This window comes from Neofelis nebulosa, chromosome 7, assembly GCF_028018385.1.
Source record: "Neofelis nebulosa isolate mNeoNeb1 chromosome 7, mNeoNeb1.pri, whole genome shotgun sequence".
NCBI classification, from domain to species: Eukaryota; Metazoa; Chordata; class Mammalia; order Carnivora; family Felidae; genus Neofelis; species Neofelis nebulosa.
In genome coordinates this window covers 148,611,087-148,633,020 of record NC_080788.1, presented here as the reverse complement: position 1 = coordinate 148,633,020, position 21,934 = coordinate 148,611,087, and the positions used below count along the sequence as shown (strand labels likewise).

Sequence of the window (21,934 nt, the reverse complement as noted above, 5' to 3'; positions counted from 1 at the left end):
CCACACCCTGTGACTGTTACCTAACCCCACAGGTGGCCCCCAGATGTAGGGTGCTGGCCACCTGGTACAGCCCTCTGTTCTGTCTGATGGTCTAGACCTGGCTTTGCTGAGGATCCTCCATTTATCCATTCTCACTGGCAGATGTCCCTGAGCAGGGACATGAGGCTGGCAGAGGGCCAGGGCACCCTGAGGGCACCCCTCTTGCTGTTTGCACTCTGGGCATTGCTGGCTCCTGTCCAAGGTTCTCAAGGTCGTCCCTCATGGCGCTACATCTCTTCTGAGGTGGTAATTCCCAAGAAGGAGTTGCACCACGGCAAGGGCGTTCAGATGCCTGGCTGGCTGTCCTATAGCCTGCATTTTGGGGGCAAGAGCCATGTTATCCACATGAGGCACAAGAAACTCTTTTGGTCCAGACATTTGCTGATGATGACTCAGGATGATCAGGGAGCCTTGCAGATGGACTACCCCTTCATCCCTCCAGACTGTTACTACCTCGGCTACCTGGAGGAGATTCCTCTTTGCATGGTCACCATGGACATGTGCTATGGGGGCCTTGAAGGTATCATGAAGTTGGATGACCTTGCCTATGAAATCAGACCCCTCAGCGATTCCCAACGGTTTGAACACGTTGTTTCTCAGATAGTGGCAGACACCAATGCAACGGGACCTACTTATAACCTGGGATATAAGGAGGTTAGGAACCCCCTGTTCTCTCAAGCAAATATCAGTGCAGCCCCCAGGATCTCTAGTAAGTTGTATTCATCCCATCATGGGATTTTGAAAGGACTTGTTCTCGGTTCCAAAACAATGTATGGTGTGTTCAACAACGTGTCAAAATGTGCCCGATTCCTCATAAGGCTTGTTAGTTTGACTGACTCAATGCTTCAAGGGATTGATGTAAGGCACTATATTTCCTCCATGGTCATTTATAATCTGGAAGATCCAGTTGTCTTGAACAATTTTCAGGTGCCAGGGAGTCTGATTCATATCTCCTTTGAAAGACACTTGTTTGTTGCTTTTAAACCACATACAGCTTTACTTATGAACAAAGATGCACCACATGAACTTCAGTTTCAGCCAGCCACATATGCGGTATGCGGATCAAAATCCATCATCTCGCTTGCTTCTCTAGGCAGACATTTTTTATTGTTGTCTGTGTTAGTAGCCCAAAAAATTGCATTATCTATTGGTATTTTTTATGACAATCAGTTTTGTGCATGCCAGAGGAGGTCTACCTGCATTATGAATCAATACCCTATTATGACAGATTCTTTCAGTAACTGTTCCTTCATTCATATGCAGCATGTAGTGGTGAATAATTTTTGTGAGTGCATATTTGACTCAGGACTTTCCTATTTCAATAAAAGCCTGACTCACGATCGTTGTGGAAACTATGTAGTGGAGCCAGGTGAGCAGTGTGACTGTGGCTCCTTCAAGCAGTGCTACAACAATCCCTGCTGTACGACTGATTGTATTCTAACCCCTGGAAGCAAATGTAATACAGGCAGATGCTGTACAAACTGCACCTATTCCGATGCTGGGACACTCTGCAGACCAATCCAAAATATATGTGATCTTCCAGAATACTGCCGTGGGGGGTCCGTGGAGTGCCCTGATGACTTCTATATGCAAGATGGAACCCCGTGCACTGAAGAGGGCTACTGCTATCATGGAAACTGCACTGACCGCACTATGCACTGCCAAGAAATCTTTGGCAGAAATGCTGTGAAGGGTGAAAATGTCTGCTATACCATAAATCAAAAAGGCAGCCGATATGGACACTGCAGAAGAGACCCAGGGGTATTCAAATCTAAACCCTGTTCCTCCACAGACATGCAGTGTGGAAGGCTGCAGTGTAATAACGTCACGCATCTCCCTCAGCTGCAAGAGCATGTTGGATTTCATCAGTCTGAGATCTCAGGGTTCTGGTGTTTTGGGCTGGATTCGCATCGTAGCACAGGAACAACCGATATTGGTCATGTGAGAACTGGTACCCCCTGTGCTCCTGGAAAGTTCTGTCAGGATACCTACTGCAATGGCAGTGTGGCTCAGCTGAACTATGACTGTATCCCGGAGAAATGCAGTCACAGAGGGATATGCAACAATAACAGGAACTGCCATTGCCACGTAGGCTGGGATCCTCCACGGTGCACTGAACGAGGCACTGGTGGGAGCACAGACAGTGGACCCCCTCCAAGAAGAATGCGGTCAGTCAGGCAAAGTCGTGAATCCGTGGTATATCGCAGAGTGATCTTTGCTAGAATCTATGTCTTAATTGCTGCATTCCTCTTTGGTGTTGCCGGAAATGTCAGAACTATCAACAGACAGAAGGTTACGGAAGAAACTGTTGATCAAGACAATGCATAATTCAGCCTCCAGACCCCTAAACAACTATAGACAAACCATGTGGCTCATCTGTGAAAATACAATAATGAGGTGGCACAGCTAACATCCATGTTTCCGGGGGTTTGTGGGAGACACAGGGGTCCACAGGCACATCATGGACCTGACACCAGGTCTCTGATGCGTCACTGAGCAGAACTCTGAAATAAAACTTGAAAACTGCATGCTTGTGGCCTCTATGTATTTTTGTAAGCCTGTAAGAGCCCAAACAGTGCCTAAGACTCTGTGCAGAAGACCTGAGTCAGCAGCTGTGTCTTGGGCTGAGGTTTCTGGTTCCAGAAATAAGAGAAGTTGCCACAAGCCCCTTTAGGGACATATTCATGAATTTTCTCCAAAACTGTGCTCTTGCACACTGAGCTTTGTCTCATTCTTCAGGTAATCTCTCATTTCCTGGTCCCATTACGGGTTCAGGGTGATGGAGGGCTTCCACCCACCCATACTGCCTGTCCCACACTGGGGTGTCTGTGGGCTGTCAGGGAAAAGGCATGGATTCGATCCCAGTCAGTGCAAGCTGTGCCTCTCTGGAGAGCAAATTTCCGAATGTGGGAGACTGAGACTATGAGGCTGAAAGTAGCCCCCAGTGAAATCAATCAGAAAGGTAGGCACAAGTGCCTATGGATGTCTCTGGAATTCCGAGGGAGCACGATGAATATGAACCCCTTTTCTCCTTCTTTTCTCTATTTTTCAGTGAGTTCATCCTTAGATGAGGGTCTGTCTAGGATTTCCACTTTGGTTCTCCCAAGAACCTTCTAGAAATCCTGCAGAGTTGAGCCTGTGGAAAGTTAGGGACCCTTTTTCTAAACATTTTTTACTATTTTTACAGTGCCTAGAATGTATTTTAAATCATAATAGTGATATTAAAGTCTGTTTATTTTCTTCTGAATTGAAAATATACAACTTTTTAATAGTAATTCATTAGGAAATTTTCAGAACTAAACAGTAACTGTTTCATAAATGACTTTGGAATAAGAATGTATCCCATAATTCACCAATAGATGTAAAACACATGAAGCACATAACAGGATTTTCACTTCAGTTCATACCTAGAATCCTTGTTGGTACAGATAGTCTTGTAAGTTGTACCAATGTGTCCCCATGCATGCACTTTGTCTCAAAGACACATGGTTACACAAAGTATTAGACTGCCATGTGTACACATATTCTCCACGTTCCAGGGCAACCAGGTAATCATACTTTCCCAGCACCTCCTGAAATTCCCGTGCAGCCACACTGCATGTTCCCAGCAAGAATGCGTCCAGGAATGTTTGGGAAGGAGGGCAAAACAGGTGCCCCGGCCACCTCCTCAGTAAACTACAGAAGGATGCTAAGTGAACTGTGGAGTAACATCAGCCCTTCTGTCTGTTTGGACACACGTGTTACAGATGCAGACCTATTCAGTTAACACCATACATGTGCTGGAAACGTGAGTTTACCTTCAGGATAAAGTAAGAATGGGTCCTGTGGAGGATCTAGCACCCACAGGCCACACCCACCAATTGATGGGAGTCTACACACCAGCACACAGTGATGTGGGCTTCAAGTATAGTGCTGGGTCTGAGCTGACAAGCAGAATGTGGCTGAACCTAGAGCCTAGAAAGGTGAAGGGGAGGAAGAAATTCTCCACCAAATGTTCTTGTGGACCAAGAACTAAGTTCACAGGACCTGGATTAACAGGGGAAAGAAACAAAGGTTCATTGTGTGTGCACAGAGGTCCCCCTAGATACACATTAACTAGATCAGAGAAGTGAGGGTCCCCTAAACCTACAATAATGAGCTAAGCAAAGTGAGTGCCCCCTAGAGTAATATTAACTAGATAAGTGAACTGTAGTGTGCCCCCTAGATTTACTAACTAGATAAAGTGAGTGCCCCCTCAGATATACACAAATCAGATAAGCTAAGCAGGTGCCCATTAGATTTATATTGACTAAATAAGTAAAGTGTAGCATGCCCCCTAGATTTACATTAACTAGATAAGCTAAGTGAGTGTCCCCTAAATTTACATTAACTGGATAAGCAAGGTGAGTGCCCCTTAGATTTATATTACTTAGGTAAGTGAAGTGTAGCTTGCCCCCTACATATACATTAACTCCATAAACTGAGTGCCCCCTAGATATACATTAACCAAATAAGCAAAGTGGAGTACCCCTTATATACCCATTAACTAGACTGGCAAAGTGACTGCCCTCTAGATGTATGTTAACAAGAGAAGCAAAGTGAGTGCCCCCTAGATGAATAACTAGATAAGTGAAGTTATACTAGATTTACTAGTTATACTAGATTACTAGTTATACTAGATTTACATAACTAGATAAGCAAAGTTTAACCTGTCCCCTAGATTTATATTAAATACAAAAGTGAAGTGAGTGCCACCTACATATACATTAACTCCATAAGGGAAGTGAGTGCCCCCTATATATACATGAAGGAGGTAAGTGAGGTGAGTGCCCCTAGAATTATATTAACTAGATAAGGAAGAGAGTGCCCATAGATATATATATATATTGGATAAACAAAGTGAGGTTTCCCTAGATTTACATTAACTATCTCGGCGAAGTGTAGCTTGCCCCCTAGATTTACATTCACTACATAAGCAAAGTGAGTGTGTCCCCTAGATTGACATTAACTAGATATGGGAAGTGTAGCTTGCCCCCGAGATTTGCATTTACTAGATAAGCAAAGTGAGTGCCCCCTAAACATACATTAACCGGATAATTAAAGTGAGTTCCCCCTATGCTGACATTAACTAGATAAGCAAATTGAATGCGCCCTAGATATACATTCATTAGATAAGCAAAGTGTGCTTACCTAATGTGTCCCATAGATTTTCATTAACAAGACAAGGAAATGAGTGCCCCCTAGATTTACATTAACTAGATAAGTGAAACGAGTGCCCCATAAATTCACATTAACTAGGTAGTTAAATGAGTGCCCACTACATAAAAATTTAGTTGATAAGTGAATGATCCCTAGATTTACATTAACTACATAAGGGAACTAAGTGCCCCCTAGATTTACATTAACTAGATAATCACAGTGAGTTCCCCTAAATTTATTTCAACTAAATCAGCGCAGTACCCCCTAGATTTATATTAACTAGTTGCACTAGATAAATATTAACTAAATAAGTGAACTTTAGTGTTCCCACTAGACTTACGTTAACTACATAAGGGAACTGAGTGTACCCTAGATTTACATTAAATTGATAAGCAAAGCGAGTGCCCCCTAGGTATATATTAACCAGATAAGGGTGATGAGTGCTCCCTAGATATACGTTAATGAGATAAGGGAAGTTAGTGACTCCTAGATACACATTAACCACACAAGCAAAGAATTGCCTTCTGTTTTCAGCAAAGCCAGAAAGCAGTGTTCTGCTTTGCAATGTCTTCCCTGTAATGTCCTACACCAGGACATACCTATTTGATTTCCCACATGTCTGACTTACTTCACTTATCCTGATGCCTTCAGGATCCACCCATGTTGTCGCAAAGGGCAAATTTTCATTCTTTCTTACGGACGAATCATAGAATTCCACTGTACCTACATGCCACACTTCTTTTTACCCATTCTTCTGTCTGCAGACACATAGGGTGTTTTGGTTCTTGTAAATAATGCTACAATGCACAAGGATGGGGGGAATGAAGATATCATTTAAAGTCAGAGTTTTCACTTTCTTTGGAAAGTTGGACTTCCACAAAGACTCCAGTCCATGTGTGATCATCTAAGACTGTTTCCCAGAACCTCGGAGACCACAGACAAGAAAGGTGGAGCAGGTTCAGGGGTCACTGTAGACTCCATAGCCACACTCAGCTATGTTCACCTATGCATGTGTAGGGAAGACTATTCAGGGGTCCATTGGCATATGGAGCTGGATCCCACAGGGCCCAAAAATGCACATTTGTTTGTGGATGGATGCCAAGTTTTGGATGGGTGTGACAGAGACAACACAGGGACATCTTAGGCTGCTATGAGGCTGACATTACCCCTCTACTACACTTCCAATTCTTTTGTGAGATTCAAAAGACAAAAGCATCAAGTGTGACTATAAATCAATACTCATGGGTACACAATACATACAGATGTGACCTGTGACATCAGTAGAGTGGGGAGTGGTGTGGAGCCATTAAAGTGTACTTGTCCATGGGATTGAATTTAAGTAGTTATCAGTTGACAATAGACTCTTACGGCTTTAGAGTGTTTCGTGTAAGGGCATGGTAAACCCAAAGGATCTATCTAAAGAATGTGCACAAAAGGAACAAAGAACGAAATGAAAATGTGTCACTGCAAAATATCAACTAAGCACAAAGGAAGCCATTCATATGGGAAATGGAGTACAAAAGCTGTGAGATGTGGAAAGAAAACACAGATCTTATGTTATGTTCCAATCACAATAAGGAAAAGTGTTCACCGCTCTTGTTTTGTTTTGTTTTGTTTTGTTTTGTTTTGTTTTGTTTTGTTTTACATCCCAAATTGCTCATGATCTATCCCCTGGCCATAATGCCTTTAATTTTCTTCAAAAATGCCACGATCTCTACTTAGCACCAGTGTCCTAACACCTGTTGTTATGGCTGTTGTTTCTATGAGTGTACAGAATCACATGAAATTATTCCCACCAACACACACACATGCACACTTGTATGAAATCTTCTCTGTGCATAAACATCTTTAGGGTTAATATCACATATTGTATGATTTGCAGTCATGTCCACGCATAGTTAAATTATTACTAGCCAAATGTGTATAGGAATGTCTTCTAGGAATACCTTTTTTTTGGGCCCCAGATTTATTGAGATATAATCGACATAATAACATTATGTAATTTTAAGGTGTACAATGTGATGCCTTGGTACATGTATATAATGCGAAATGTCTACCAAGTTGAAGTTAGTCAATACATTCTTCTGCTAAATTATGGTAAGAACATAAAGCAATTTCAATATACAATATGTATATTAATTATTGTCATCTTACTATACATTAGACCCATGGAAGCTTTTTGTCTATCTTCTAACTGGAAGTTTGGACACACTGAGCAATGCCCCCCGCCCCCATTTTCCCTGCCCCTCAGTCCCTGGAACCCACCATTGCACACTCTGTTTCTGTGAATTTGATGTTTCTAGACTCCACATGTAAGTGTGATCATACAGAATGTGTCTTTCTCTGTCTGACTAATTTAACTTAGCATAATGTCTTCAAGCTTCATCCATGTAGTCACAAATGGCACGATTAACTTTTATATGGATGAAATCTATCATCTATCTATCTATGTATCTATCTCTGTATCCATCCATCTATGTATCTAATCTCACATCTTATTTATTAATCCCTTGATGAGCAGTTAGGTCTTTTCAGTGTCTCAGCTATGGACAATGATACTGCAATGAACATGGGGTGCACATATCTCTGATGTAGTGACTTCATCCCCTGTATTTATCACTCAGAAATGGGATCGCTGGGCGCAATCATACTTTTGTTTTTAATTTTTTGAGAACTCTCCATACTGTTTTCAGTAGTAACCTCACCAGTTTACATTACTAGGGACAGTGTACCAGGTTTGCTTATTTCCACATGCTCACAAGCATTTGTTATCTCTTGTCTGATGGTAACAGCCATGATAACAGGTGTGAAGTGTTATGGGATTGTGGCTTTGATCTGCATGTCTCTGGTGATGAGTGATGTTGAGCACCTTTTAATGCACTTGCTGCACGTTTGTACATGGACTTTGGAAACATGCCCTTTCAAGTCCTCTACTCCCCCATTTTTTAAAAATTGGGTTGCTTGTTATAATATTCAGCAAAATGAGCTTTTTTTAAATTTTGGATATGAACCTCATAACACACGTTTTGCAATTTTTTTCCATCCCTGTAAAATGTCTTTTCCTTTGGTGAATGTTTCTTTTCCTAAGCAGAAGATTTTTAGTTTGATGTGTTCTCACTCACTGATTTTTGTCTTCGTTGACTGTGCATTTGGAGTCATATCCAAAACATCATTTCCAAGGCCAAGGTCAAGGAGATTTTTGCCCATGTAGATTTTAGGTGTGTTATGGTATCCCTATCTGGTTTTTGTGTAAAAGGAAGGCAGGCATTTTAAAACTAGTGGGGACATTCACTCTTCCTCTCAACTTGGGCACTAGCAGACAGCCCCTTTGTGTCTCCAGCTGAGGAGGGAACCCCACATGCATAGGAGGAGACTTCCAGAAGCCAGAAAGAATCACAATAAAGGATTAGAGGGAAAAAAATCCTGGGGCTCACACGTGGTCAGCAGTAGTTTCAGTTCTCCCAAGCTGGAATAAGAAAATACTAAAATACAACCTTGTACTTCACCAATCATGACACAGAATACTGGGAAATGTTTCCTCAGTAAACTCAGAGGAAGCTTCAAAGTAACAACCAAAAGGATCAAATGGCTTGCAAAATAATAGCCAACCAGAATAAGACATGTAAAATTACAAAGCAATGTTTTTCAACACGTACACAAGTAAAATTGATGTCTACCTCCACATCCCAAGGAAGTAGGAAGCAGTGGTCTCCATAATGAGGAAAAATAGTCATCCATAGAAAGTGAACCAGCAGTACCACAGGACATGGAAGTGGTAGAGAAGTTCAGGGTGTTAAAATTGTATAATCTGTATTCAAGTAGCTAAGGGAAAGATGGAATGTGTTGAATAGAGCCATGTCTCTGGGTCCAAGTCCCTACTATGTCCATGTGAGCATGCTTGGACAGGGCCCGCCTGCCTCTGCCACGTGTGCCCCAGCTAAACTGATGTGCAGGGTCACCCAGTGCCACACCCTGTGACTGTTACCTAACCCCACAGGTGGCCCCCAGATGTAGGGTGATGACTGCCCAGCACAGCCCTCTGTTCTGTCAGATGGTCTAGATCTGGCTTTGCTGAGGATCCTCCATTTATCCATTCTCACTGGCAGATGTCCCTGAGCAGAGGCATGAGGCTGGCAGAGGGCCAGGTCACCCTAAGTGCATCCCTCTTGCTGTTTGCATTCTGGGCAGTGCTGGCTCCTGTCCAAGGTTCTCAAGGTTGTCCCTCATGGCGCTACATCTCCTCTGAGGTGGTATTTCCCAAGAAGGAGCTGAACCACACCAAGGGCGTTCAGATGCCTCGCTGGCTGTCCGATAGCCTGCGTTTGGGGGGCAAGAGACAAAACTTCATTTTTACTTTCAATTTCTATTAAAAATATTCCTCTTTGGGGAGAGAGGGGAAGATGGCGGCTTAGGAGAACACCTTATCATGCTGATCGCTTAGATTCCACCCACATCTGCCTAAATAACCCAGAAAACTTCTAGAAGACTAGCAGAATGGACTCTCCAGAGCCAAGCACACACAAGAAGCCTACGGAAGAGGGTAGAAAGGGCAGAGAGGCGGTGCATGCTATACAGATGGGAGGGAGGGAGCCAGGGCGGTGGAGGGGGAGACAGCCCGGCAAGGCACAGCCGCCAAAGTCTGGCTTCCAAAAGCGGAGGGGCCGGACTCTGTGAGTTCTGACAGCCAGCGGGGATTAACATCTGGGATGCTAAAAGTCAACAGCTCTGCTCTCAGAGAGCGGGGAGAGTAAGAGGATACCTGGAGGCAGAGTTGATGAGTCCCGGAAGACAGAGCTCAGCTCGGCAGGAACAAAGGCAGTGGCCAGCGCCATCTCCCTCTCCCATCACCCAGAAGAAACCCCAAAGGGAACCAGTTCCTGTCACAAAACTTGCTTGCATCACGCAAACACCCAACACTGTGCTTCTGTGGATCCACCCTCTGACGGGTCTGCCTCAATCCTGGTGCTTCAGGGCCCCTACCACAGGGGACCACTGATGGCAAAGTGAGCTAAGCCTACCCCTCCCGCCACTGTGCACATTGCAGATCCACCCTGGCTAATATGCCAGATCCTATCGAACCAGCACCCCAAGCCTGGAAGTGTGCAAGCAGCACAGACAGGGGCCACACCACTCCACAGTGGGAGAGGGTAAGATAAGCTACACACCAGTGTGACTGTGGCCCCAGCGGTGGGCTGGGGGCAGACAATGGGTCTGACTGCAGCCCCGCCCACCAACACAAGTGACACCAGACAGCACAGGGGAAGTGCCCTGCAGTTTGGAGCCACCACAGGGACTACCAAAAATGGTGAAACGGAAGAACTCTCCTCAAAAGAAACTCCAGGAAGTAGCGACACCTAACGAATTGATCAAAAACGATTTAAGCACTACAACACAACAAGAATTTAGAATAATAGTCATAAAAGTAATCACTGGGCTTGAAAAAAGCACAGAAGAAAGCAGAGAATCTATTACTACAGAGATCAAGGGACTAAGAAATAGTCATGAGGAGCTAAAAAATACTATAAATGAGGTGCAAAATAAAATGGAGGTGGCCATAGCATGGACTGAAGAGGCAGGGGAGAGAACAGGTGAATTAGAGGATAAAATTATGGAAAAAGAGGAAGCTGAGAAAAAGAGAGAGAAAAAATTCCAGGAGTATGAGGGGAGAATTAGAGAACTAAGTGATGCAATCATATGGAACAATATCTGTATCATAGGAATTCCAGAAGAGGAAGAGAGAGAGAAAGGGGCTGAAGGAGTACTTGAACAAATCATAGCTGAGAACTTCCCTGATCTGGGGAAGGAAAAAGGCATTGAAATCCAAGAGGCACAGAGAACTCCCTTCAGATGTAACTTGAATCGATCTTCTGCACGATATATCATAATGAAACTTGCAAAATACAAGGATAAAGAGAAAATTCTGAAAGCAGCTAGAGATAAACATGCTCTAACTTACAAAGTTAGATCCTTAAGAGTAGTGGCAGACCTATCTACTGAAACTTGGCAGGCCAGAAAGGAATGGCACGAAATCTTCAATGTGAAGAACAGAAATGCAGCCAAGAATCCTTTATCCAGCAAGTCCGTCATTCAGAATAGGAAAGATAAAGGTCTTCCCAAATAAACAAAAATGGAAGGAATTCATCACCACTAAACCAGCCCTACAAGAGATCCTAAGGGAGATTCTGTAAGTGAAATGTTGCAAGGACCACAAAGAACCAGACACATCACTACAAGCATGAAACCTACAGATACCACAATGACTCTAAACCCATAACTTTCCATAATAAGACTGAATGTAAATGGACTAACTGCTCCAACCAAAAGACATAGGGTATCATAATGGATAAAAAAAAAGAGCCATCTATTTGCTGTCTACAAGAGACTCATTTTAGACCTGAGGACACCTTCAGATTGAAAGTGAGGGGATGGATAGCTATCATGCTACTGGAAGTCAAAAGAAAGCTGGAGTAGCCATACGTATATCAGACAAACTAGACTTTCAATTAAAGGCTGTAACAAGAGGTGAACAAGGGCATTATATAATAATTACAGGGTCTATCCATCAGGAAGAGCTAACAATTATAAATGTCTATGCACCGAATATGGAAGCACCCAAATATATAAAATAATTACAAACATAAGCAACCTTATTGATAAGAATGTGATCACTGCAGGGGACTTTAACACCCCACATACAATAATGGATAGATCATCTAGACACAGGATCAATAAAGAAACAAGGGCCCTTAATGATACATTGGATCAGATGGACATAACATATATTTAGAACTCTGCATCCCAAAGCAACAGAATATACTTTCTTCTCGAGTGTACATGGAACCTTCTCCAAGATGGATCACATACTGGGTCAGAAAACAGCCCTTCATAAGTACAAAAGAACTCAGATCATACCATGCACAGTTTCAGACCAAAATGCTATGAAACTTGAAATCAACCACAGGAAAATGTATGGAACACTTCCAAAAGCATGGAGGTTAAAGAACACCCTACTAAAGAATGAATGGGTCACCCAGGCAATTAGAGAAGAAATTAAAAAATATATGGAAACAAATGAAAATGAAAATACAACACTCCAGGGGCGCCTAGGTGGCTCAGTCGGTTGAGATTCCAACTTCGGCTCAGGGGACAATTTCCCAGCTTGTGAGTCCGAGCCCCACGTCCGGGTCTGTGCTGACAGCTCAGAGTCTGGAGCCTGCCTTAGATTCTGTGCCTCCCTCTCTCTCTGCCCCTAACCCACTCGCATTCTGTCTCTGTCTCTCTCAAAAATAAATAAACATTAACAAAAAAGAAAATACAACAATCCAAATGCTTTGGGATGCAGCAAAGGCAGTCCTGAGAGGAAAATACATTGTAATCCAAGCCTATCTCAAGAAACAAGGAAAAAATCCCAAATACAAATCTAATAGCACACATAAAGGAAATAGAAGCAGAACAGCAAAGACACCCTAAACCCAGCAGAAGAAGAGAAATAATAAATATCAGAGTGGAAATAAACAATATAGACTCTAAAAAACTGAAGAGCACATCAATGAAACCAAGAGTTGTTTTTTTTAAAAAATAAACAAAATTGATAAACCTCTAGCCAGCCTTCTCAAAAAGAAAAGGGAGATGACCCAAATAGATAAAATCATGAATGAAAATGGAATTATTACAACCAAACCCTTAGAAATACAAGCAATGATCAGGGAATACTATGAAAATTTATATGCCAACAAACTGGACAACTTGGAAGAAATGGACAAATTCCTAAGCACCCATGCACTTCCAAAACTCAAACAGGAAGAAATAGAAAATTTGAACAGACCATAACCAGTGAAGAAATTGAATCAGTCATTAAAACTCTCCCAACAAACAAACAAGAGTCCAGGACCAGATGGCTTCCCTGGGGAATTCTACCAGACATTTAAAGCAGAGATAATACCTCTAGTTCTCAAGCTGTTCCAAAAAAATAGAAAGGGAAGGAAAACTTCCAGACCCATCCTATGAAGCCAGCATTACTTCGATTCCTAAACCAGACAGAGACCCAGCAACAAACACAACTACAGCCCAATATCCCTGATGAATATGGAGGCAAATATTCTCAATAAGATACTAGCAAATCAAATTCAACAGCATATAAAAAGAATTATTCACCATGATCGACGGGATTCATTCCTGGGCTGCAGGCCTGGTTCAACGTTCGCAAATCAATTAGTGTGATACATCACATTAATAAAAGAAAAGATAAGAACCATAAGATCTTGTCAATCGATGCAGAGAAAACATTTGACAAAATTCAGCATCCTTTCTCAGTAAAAACCATCAAGACACTCGGGATAGAAGGAACACACTTGAACATCATAAAAGCCATTTATGAAAAGCCCACAGCTAATATCATCCTCAATGGTGAAAAATTGAGATATTTCACTGCTGTTGTTTAACATAGTGTGGCAAGTGCTAGCATCAGCATTCAGACAACAAAAGGAAATCAAAGGTATCAAAACTGGCGAAGATGAAGTCAGGCTTTCACTTTTTTCAGATGACATGATACTACACATGGAAAACCCAATAGACTCCACCAAAAGTCTGCTAGAACTGATACATGAAATCAGAAAAGTCGCAAGATACAAAAGCAATGTACAAAAATCAGTTGCATTCTTATACACTAACAGTGAAGCAACAGAAAGACCAATAAAGAAACTGATCCCATTCGCAATTGCACCAGGATTCATAAAATACCTAAGAATAAACCTAACCAAAGATGTAAAAGATCTGTATGCTGAAAACTATAGAAAGCTTATGAAGAAAACTGAAGAAGATGCAAAGAATTGTAGAAACATTCCATGCTCATGGATTGGAAGAATACATACTGTTAAAATGTCAATACTACCCAAATCAATCTACACAATCGAAATTGCAATCCCAATCGAAATTGCACCAGCATTCTTCTCGAAGCTAGAGCAAGGAATCCTAAAAGTTGTATGGAACCACAAAAGATCCAGAATAGGCAAATATTGAAGAAGAAGGAGACCAAAGTGGGAGGCATCACAATCCCAGACTTTAGCCTCTACTACAAAGCTGTCATCATCAAGACAGCATGGTATTGGCACAAAAACAGACACATAGACCAATGGAATAGAATAGAGACTCCAGACTTGGACCCACAAATGTATGGCCAACTAATCTTTGACAAAGCAGGAAAGAATATCCAATGGAAAAAAGACAGTCTCTTTAACAAATGGTGCTGGGGGAACTGCACAGCAACATGCAGAAGAATTAATCTAGACCACTTTCTTGCACCATTCACAAAAATAAACTCAAAACAGATAAACGACCTGAATGTGAGACAGGAAACCATCAAAACCCTAGAGGAGAGAGCAGGAAAAAACCTCTCTGACCTCAGCCACAGCAAATTCTTACTTGACACATCTCCAGAGGCAAGGGAATTAAGAACAAAAATGAACTATTGGGACTTCATGAAGATAAAAAGCTGCACTGCAAAGGAAACAATCAGCCAAATTAAAAGGCAGCCAACAGAATGGGAAAAGATATTTGCAAATGACATATCGGACAAAGGGCTAGTATCCAAAATCTATAAAGAACTCATCAAACTCCACACCTGATAAACAAATAATCCAGTGACAAAATGGGCAGAAGACATGAATAGACACTTCTCTAAAGAAGACATCCAGACACCCAACAGGCACATGAGAAGATGCTCAACATCACACCTCATCAGGGAAATACAAATGAAAACCACACTGAGATACCACCTCATGCCAGTCAGAGTGGCGAAAATGAACAAATCAGGAAACTATAGATGCTGGAGAGGATGTTGAGAAATGGGAGCCCTCTTGCACTGTTGGTGGTAATGCAAACTGGTGCAGCCATTCTGGAATATAGTGTGAATGCTCCTATAAAAATTAAAAATAAGTCTACCCTATGACCCAGCAATAGCACTGCTAGGAATTTACCCAAAGGAAACAGGAGTGCTGATGCATAGGGGCACTTGTACCCCAATGTTTATAGCATCACTCTCAACAATAACCAAATTATGGAAAGAGTATAAATGTCCATCAACTAATGAATGGATAAAGAAATCGTGGTATTTATTCAAAATGGAATACTACCTGACATTGAGAAAGAATGAAATGTGGCCTTTAGTAGCAACGTGGATGGATCTGGAGAGTGTTGTGCTGAGTGAAATTAGTCATATGGAGAAAGACAGATACCGTATGTTTTCACTCTTATTTGGATCCTGAGAAATTTGACAGAAGACCATGGGGAAGGGGAAGAAAAAAAAACTTAGAGAGGGAGGGAGTCAAACCATCACGGACTCTAAAAAACTGAATAAACTGAGGGTTGATGGGGGGTGGGAGGGAGGGGAAGGTGGGTGATGGGTATTGAGGAGGACACCTGTTGGGATGAGCATTGGGTGTTGTATAGAAACTTATTTGATAATCAATTTCATATTTACAAAATAATCTTATTTAATTGTCATTACTATGTTTTTTTAGTTTTATGTAAATTTTTTCAAATTCCATTTTATTTCCATCATTTTACTTTAGTCTACTACAGTATATTCACTTTTTCAAATTATCAAATGATTTTTTTCTTTCTTTATCTTTATTCTCTTTTTCATTTCTTTACTTTTTTCTTAAATACAGAACAAAAAATTCATAATTTTTATTAAAAATATTTTTATTTAATTTATTATACGATATACTATACTTTTGTCTATATTAATTTCAAATTCTATTTTACTCCCATCTACCCATTTTACTCTACATCAGTGTATGCATTGTTTCAAATTCTCAAATGATTTACTTTGCCCCCTTTTTTCCCCCTAATCTGTCAAACCACTTTCAACACCTAAACAAAACACACCTAGGATCTAGCATTAACTATTAGATTTGTGTGTGTGTGTGTGTGTGTGTTTAATTTTTAATTTTAATATTTTTGAAACTTTGTTTTATTTCAATATTTCTACTTCATTAATTCCTTTTCTCTCTTCAAAATGACAAAACAAAGGAATTCACCCCAAAAGAAAGACCGTGAAGAAACGACAGCCAGGGATTTAACCAACACAGGTAAAAGCAAGATGTCTGAACCAGAATTTAGAATCATGATAATAAGAATACTAGCTGGAGTCAAAAATAGATTAGAATCCCTTTCTGAAGAGATAAGAGAAGTAAAAAAAAAATAGCCAGAATGAAATTAAAAATGCTATACCTGAACTTCAATCACGGATGGATGCAGCTGTGGTAAGGATGAATGAGGCAGGACAGAGAATCAGCGATATAGAGGACAAACTTATAGAAAATAATGAAACAGAAAAAAAGAGGGAGATTAAGGCAAAGTAGCATGATTTAAGAATTAGAGAAATCAGTGACTCATTAAAAAGGAACATCAGAATCATAGGGGTCCCAGAAGAGGAAGAAAGAGAAATAGGGGTAGAAGGGTTATGTGAGCCGATCATAGCGGAAAACTTTCCTAACCTGGGCAAAGACACAGACATCAAAATCCAGGAAGCACAGAGGACCCCCATTAGATTCAACAAAAACTGGCCAGCAACAAGGCATATCATAGTCAAATTCACAAAATACTCAGGCAAGGAGAGAATCATGAAAGCGGCAAGGACAAAAAAGTCCCTAACATACAAGGGAAGACAGATCAAGTTTGCAGCAGACGTATCCACAGAATCTTGGCAGGCCAGAAAGGAGTGGCGGAGTCTATTCAGTGTGCTGAATCAGAAAAGTATGCAGACAAGAATTCTTTATCCAGGAAGGCTGTCATTCAAAATATAAGGTGAGATAAAATTTTCCCAGACAAACAAAAATTAAAAGAGTTTTTGACCACTAAACCAGCCCTGAAAAAAATTTTAAGGGGGACTCTCTCAGGGGACAAAAGATGGAAAAAAAAAAAAAATATATATATATATATATATATATATATATATATATATATATATATATACAAAACAAGAAAGATTAGAAAGGACCAGAGAACACCATCAGAAACTCCAGCTCTACAAGCATCATCATGGCAATAAACTCATATCTTTCAGTACTCTCTCTAAACCTCAGTGGACTCAATGCCCCAATCAAAAGACATAGGGTAACGGAATGGATAAGAAAACAAGATCCATCTATACACTGTTCACAAGAGATGCACTTTAGACATAAAGACACCTTCAGATTGAACATAAAGGGATGGAGAACCATCTATCATGCTAATGGTCAACAAAAGAAAGCCCGAGTAGCCATACTTATATCAGACAATCTAGACTTAAAAATACTGTATCAAGAGATGCAGAAGGGCATTATATCATGATCAAGGGGTCTATAGATGAAGAAGACCTAATAATCGTAAACATTTATGTGCCAAATGGGAGAGCACATAAATATATAAATCAATTAATCACAAACATAAAGAAACTCACTGATAGTAATACCATAATATTAGGAGACTTCAACACCCCACTCACAGCAATGGACAGATCATCTCAACAAAAAATTGACAAGGAAAAAATGGCTTTGAATGACACACTGGACCAGATGGACTTAACAGATATATTCAGAATATTTCATCCTAAAGCATCAGAATATGCATTCTTCTCCAGCGCACATGGAACGTTCTCCAGAATAGACCATATACTGGGACACAAATCAGCCCTAAGTAAGTACAAAAAGATTAAGATCATACAGTGCATATTTTCAGACCACAATGCTGTGAAACTCAAAATCAACCACAAGAAAAAATTTCGAAAGGTAAAAATACTTGGAGAATAAAGAACATCCTACTAAAGAATGAATGGTCTAACCAAGCAGTTAAGAGGAAGTTAAAAAGTATATGGAAGTCAATTAAAATGATAACACCACAACCCAAAACCTCTGGGACGCAGCAAAGGTGGTCATAAGATGAAAGTATATAGCATTCCAGGCCTTCCTAAAAAAGGAAGAAAGATCTCAGATACACAACCTAACCTTACACCTTAAGGAGCTGGAAAAAGAACAGCAAATAGAACCCAAAACCAGCAGAAGACAGGAAATAATAAAGATTACAAAAGAAATTAATGCTACCGAAACCAAAAAAAAAAACAAAACAAAACAGTAGACCAAATCAATGAAACCAGAAGCAGGTTCTTTGAAAGCATGAACAAAATTGATAAACCACTAGCCAGTTTGATCAAAAAGAAAAAGGAAAGGATGCAAATAAGTAAAATCAAGAATGACAGAGGAAAGATCACAACCAACACAACAGAAATAAAAACAATAATAAGAGAATATTATGATCAATTATATGCCAATAAAATGGGCAATCTGGAAGAAATGGGAAAATTCCTAGAAACATATACACTACCAAACTGAAACAGGAAGAAATATAAAAATTTGAACCGACCAATAACCAGTAAGGAAATAGTATTAGTAATCAAAAATCTGTCAAAAACAAGAGTCCAGGGCCAGATGGCTTTCCAGGGGATTCTACCAAACATTTAAGGAAAAGTTAACACCTATTGTCTTGAAGCTGTTCCAAAATATAGAAATGTAAGGAAAACTTCCAAACTCTTTCTGAAGCCAGAGTTACCTTGATTCCAAAAGCAAACAGACACCACACTACAAAGGAGAACTATAGACCAATTTCCCTGATGAACATGGATGCAAAAATCCTCAGCAAGATATTAGCCTACCAGATCCTACAATACATTAAAAAAATTATTCACCACGACCAAGTGGGATTTATACCTGGGATGCAGGGCTGGTTCAATATCTGCAAAACAACATGATTCATCACATCAATAAAAGAAAGGACAAGAACCATATGACCCTCTCCATAGATGCAGAAAGCATTCGACAAAATACGGCATCCTTTCTTGCTAAAAACCCTCAAGAAAGTAGGGATAGAAGGAGCATACCTCGAGATCATAAAAGCCATATATGAATGACCCAAAACTAATATCATCCTCAATGGGGAAAACATGACAGCTTCAATGTGCTTAGTGCTACTACAATAGTGAAGAACTAAGGTTTCTCTGCACAGCATTCTGGGGCCTAAATTCCTTTTTCTGGTGCTAAGGACATTTCTCCCCTCCTTGTACAAAAAGGATGTATTTCACATAGGAGATTTATATTTTGTTTAGGGAACAAAGGATGGTCAGTGCGTCTCTGCACTGGCTGTTTCTCAAGCATGTTTCATTCCAGTGGCATATTTGGGGTGGCACATTCTGCTCCCCTCCACCATGTAATGCTGGAGTAGAGACACTGGAATAAATGTCCTGTGAGTCTTGACAGGAACCTCCCTGCAGGGCCGGGCCTAGACTGCAGGGAGCTTTCAGTACTACCCAGCACCAGGCTGCTACCCCAGGTGAGTAGGTGCACAAGGGGTGAGGAAGGCTTTCCTGTCAGAAGCCAGTGTTTCCTTTTCCAGAAAGCAATCTAAAATATGAGCAGGATGATGGATGCTAAAGGGTGTTTAAATATCCTGTTCCATCAGAGCATTTAATGAACTCAGGCAGTGAGAAGACACTTGACGCTTCTAGTCCAGGGCTTGTAGATATCTTCATCTAAGAGATGGAAGCCAGGATGCATTTATTACCCGATTTTGTGGAGCAGTTTGGAGACACGCTTCTCCAGGAATAAGATGTTCAGATATCAGAGCCAACAACAGGTTCAGGTGGTCTCTGCCTCATTCAATACTGGTCCACAATGGGGAGAATTTTCTGTAAGGTCTTATCACTCAGTGGCAGGAGCTCACTCTGCACACAGTTCAGGAACCTGGCCAAGGACCCATGTCCTCAAACAAGGATTAGACTGGTGCTCTCTGAGTCCCAATGTACACGGTCTCTGGGACCGTCTCCAGATGGTTCTGGTCCTGTGTATGAAATACTCTGTCTCATGACTATGCAAATAGTCCTCAGAGCACTAGGTTAAGTATGGGTGTGTCTGTGCCCTGAGAGCATCACCGTACAACGCCATCCTCTACCGGAGACCCTGAGACACATCCCCTCACAATGGACTGGAGCTGGAGAATCCTCTACCTGGTGGCAGTGGCGACAGCTAAGGGTCAGCCAAGCCCCTGGACACAGGAGAGGACCAGGACCAGTCAACATTGATTTCATCCACTCCTGTCCCCTCTCTACAGGCGTGCACTCCCAGGTTTTGCTGGCGGAGTCTGGGACTGAAGTGAGGAAGCCTGGGGCATCATTGAAGATCTTCTGCAAAGCATCTGGATACAGCTTCACTGATTACTATATGCACTGGGTGCGACAGGGTCCTGCACAAGGGCTTGAGTGGATGGGAAGCATTGACCCTGAAGATGATTCTACAAGCTATGCACAGAAGTTCCAGGGCACACTCACTCTGACAGCAGACACATCCACAAACACAGCCTACATGGAGCTAAGCAGTCAGAGGTCTGCAGACACGGCCATGTATTACTGTGCAAGGACACAGTGAGGGGTTGTCACTGTGAGCCCAGACACAAACCACCCTGTAGAAGAAGATCAGGACCGCCAGGGGGTGCACACTATGCACCATTCTGTTTGTGTTCCCAGGAGCAAGTGCAGGTAGGGGTTGTTGGAAGGTTTTGTGCCATGGCCTGGGGCTTCCTCTCCATACAGCAGTTTCCCCCAGGAAGCCTCTCTGGACACATGATTCTGTGCTTACCTACTTGGATCTGGTTTACAAAGTTTGTTTTACCAGGAAAACTATACTCACATGAATGAGAGATAGAGTCTCTTACAATTGCTTACCCTTGTACTAAATATCAATGGTTTACACGTATCCTGATGCACATCCACTGAACATTTACAGGAGTCCCAGGTGCGCTCACTTTGCATCTAGGACCACAGGATCCCAAAGCTCCTCGTTATCCTCACCCTGCTCTTGTCCCAGTCAAACACCATGACACTTCATTCATGTCACTTTGCTTCTCAGAACTTTATATGTGTTACAGTTTTCTTCAAATACTTGAAACTACAAGAGAAAAAGCATCTACATGTATTAGTCAGGATAATCCTGAGGAACAGAACACATAGCACATTGGCTTACATGACTAAATAGGCTGAGAAGTCCCATGATATACTATCACATGCTGGATACCCAGTAAATCAGTGGTGTAATTCTCATCTGATTCCAAACTAGTGTCAAGTCTGAGAACGTGGGGACCTGATGGTTTAACTTTCACTCCAAGGGCAAGACGAAGCCAATGTTACAGCTCAAGCAGGCACACAAGAAGTAAAAATGAGAGAATTTGCTTCACTTTTATTTTTATTCTATTCATAACCGTAATGGATTGGGTGATGCCCACTTACCAAGACACCAAAACGCAAGAACACAGTGCACACAGCACTCACCACAAACCCTTCCTGAAGCGCCAGTCTCCGTACAGCATATGAACTCTTCTTAATGTAGCCATGACTCTCAGAAGCAGAAAACATAACAGGTTTTCTAAAACACAGAAGAACACAGAGACCTAGACAATATGACTATATGGAGGAATTCATCCCCAAAGAGAGAACAAGAAAGGATCATATCCAGGGATCTGATCAAAACAGATATAAGGAATATGCCTAAAACAGAACTTAAAACAACAATAGTAAGGATAATGGATGGGCTTGAGAACAGCATAGAAGACATCAAGGATATGCATACCACAGAGATTAAAGGCATAAAAACTGGTCAACGGTGAAATTTAAAAATGCTATGAAAGAGACATG

General features: G+C 41.3%; 1 protein-coding gene and 1 gene segment (V, D, J or C); both read left to right on the top strand.

Moving 5' to 3' along the window:
• LOC131518026 (immunoglobulin heavy variable 3-74-like) overlaps positions 1-21,934 on the top strand; it is a 91,985-nt gene that overhangs the window by 59,283 nt on the left and 10,768 nt on the right.
• On the top strand, positions 142-2,395 carry LOC131517874 (disintegrin and metalloproteinase domain-containing protein 21-like). The gene has a single exon (XM_058740541.1). It carries the CDS (start codon positions 142-144, stop codon positions 2,365-2,367), a length of 2,226 nt encoding a protein of 741 aa, XP_058596524.1. The 3' UTR covers positions 2,368-2,395.

Coding starts and splice junctions, on each gene's coding strand:
- LOC131517874 (XM_058740541.1), top strand. CDS start 142: ATGTCCCTGAGCAGGGACATGAGGCTGGCAGAGGGCCAGGGCACCCTG.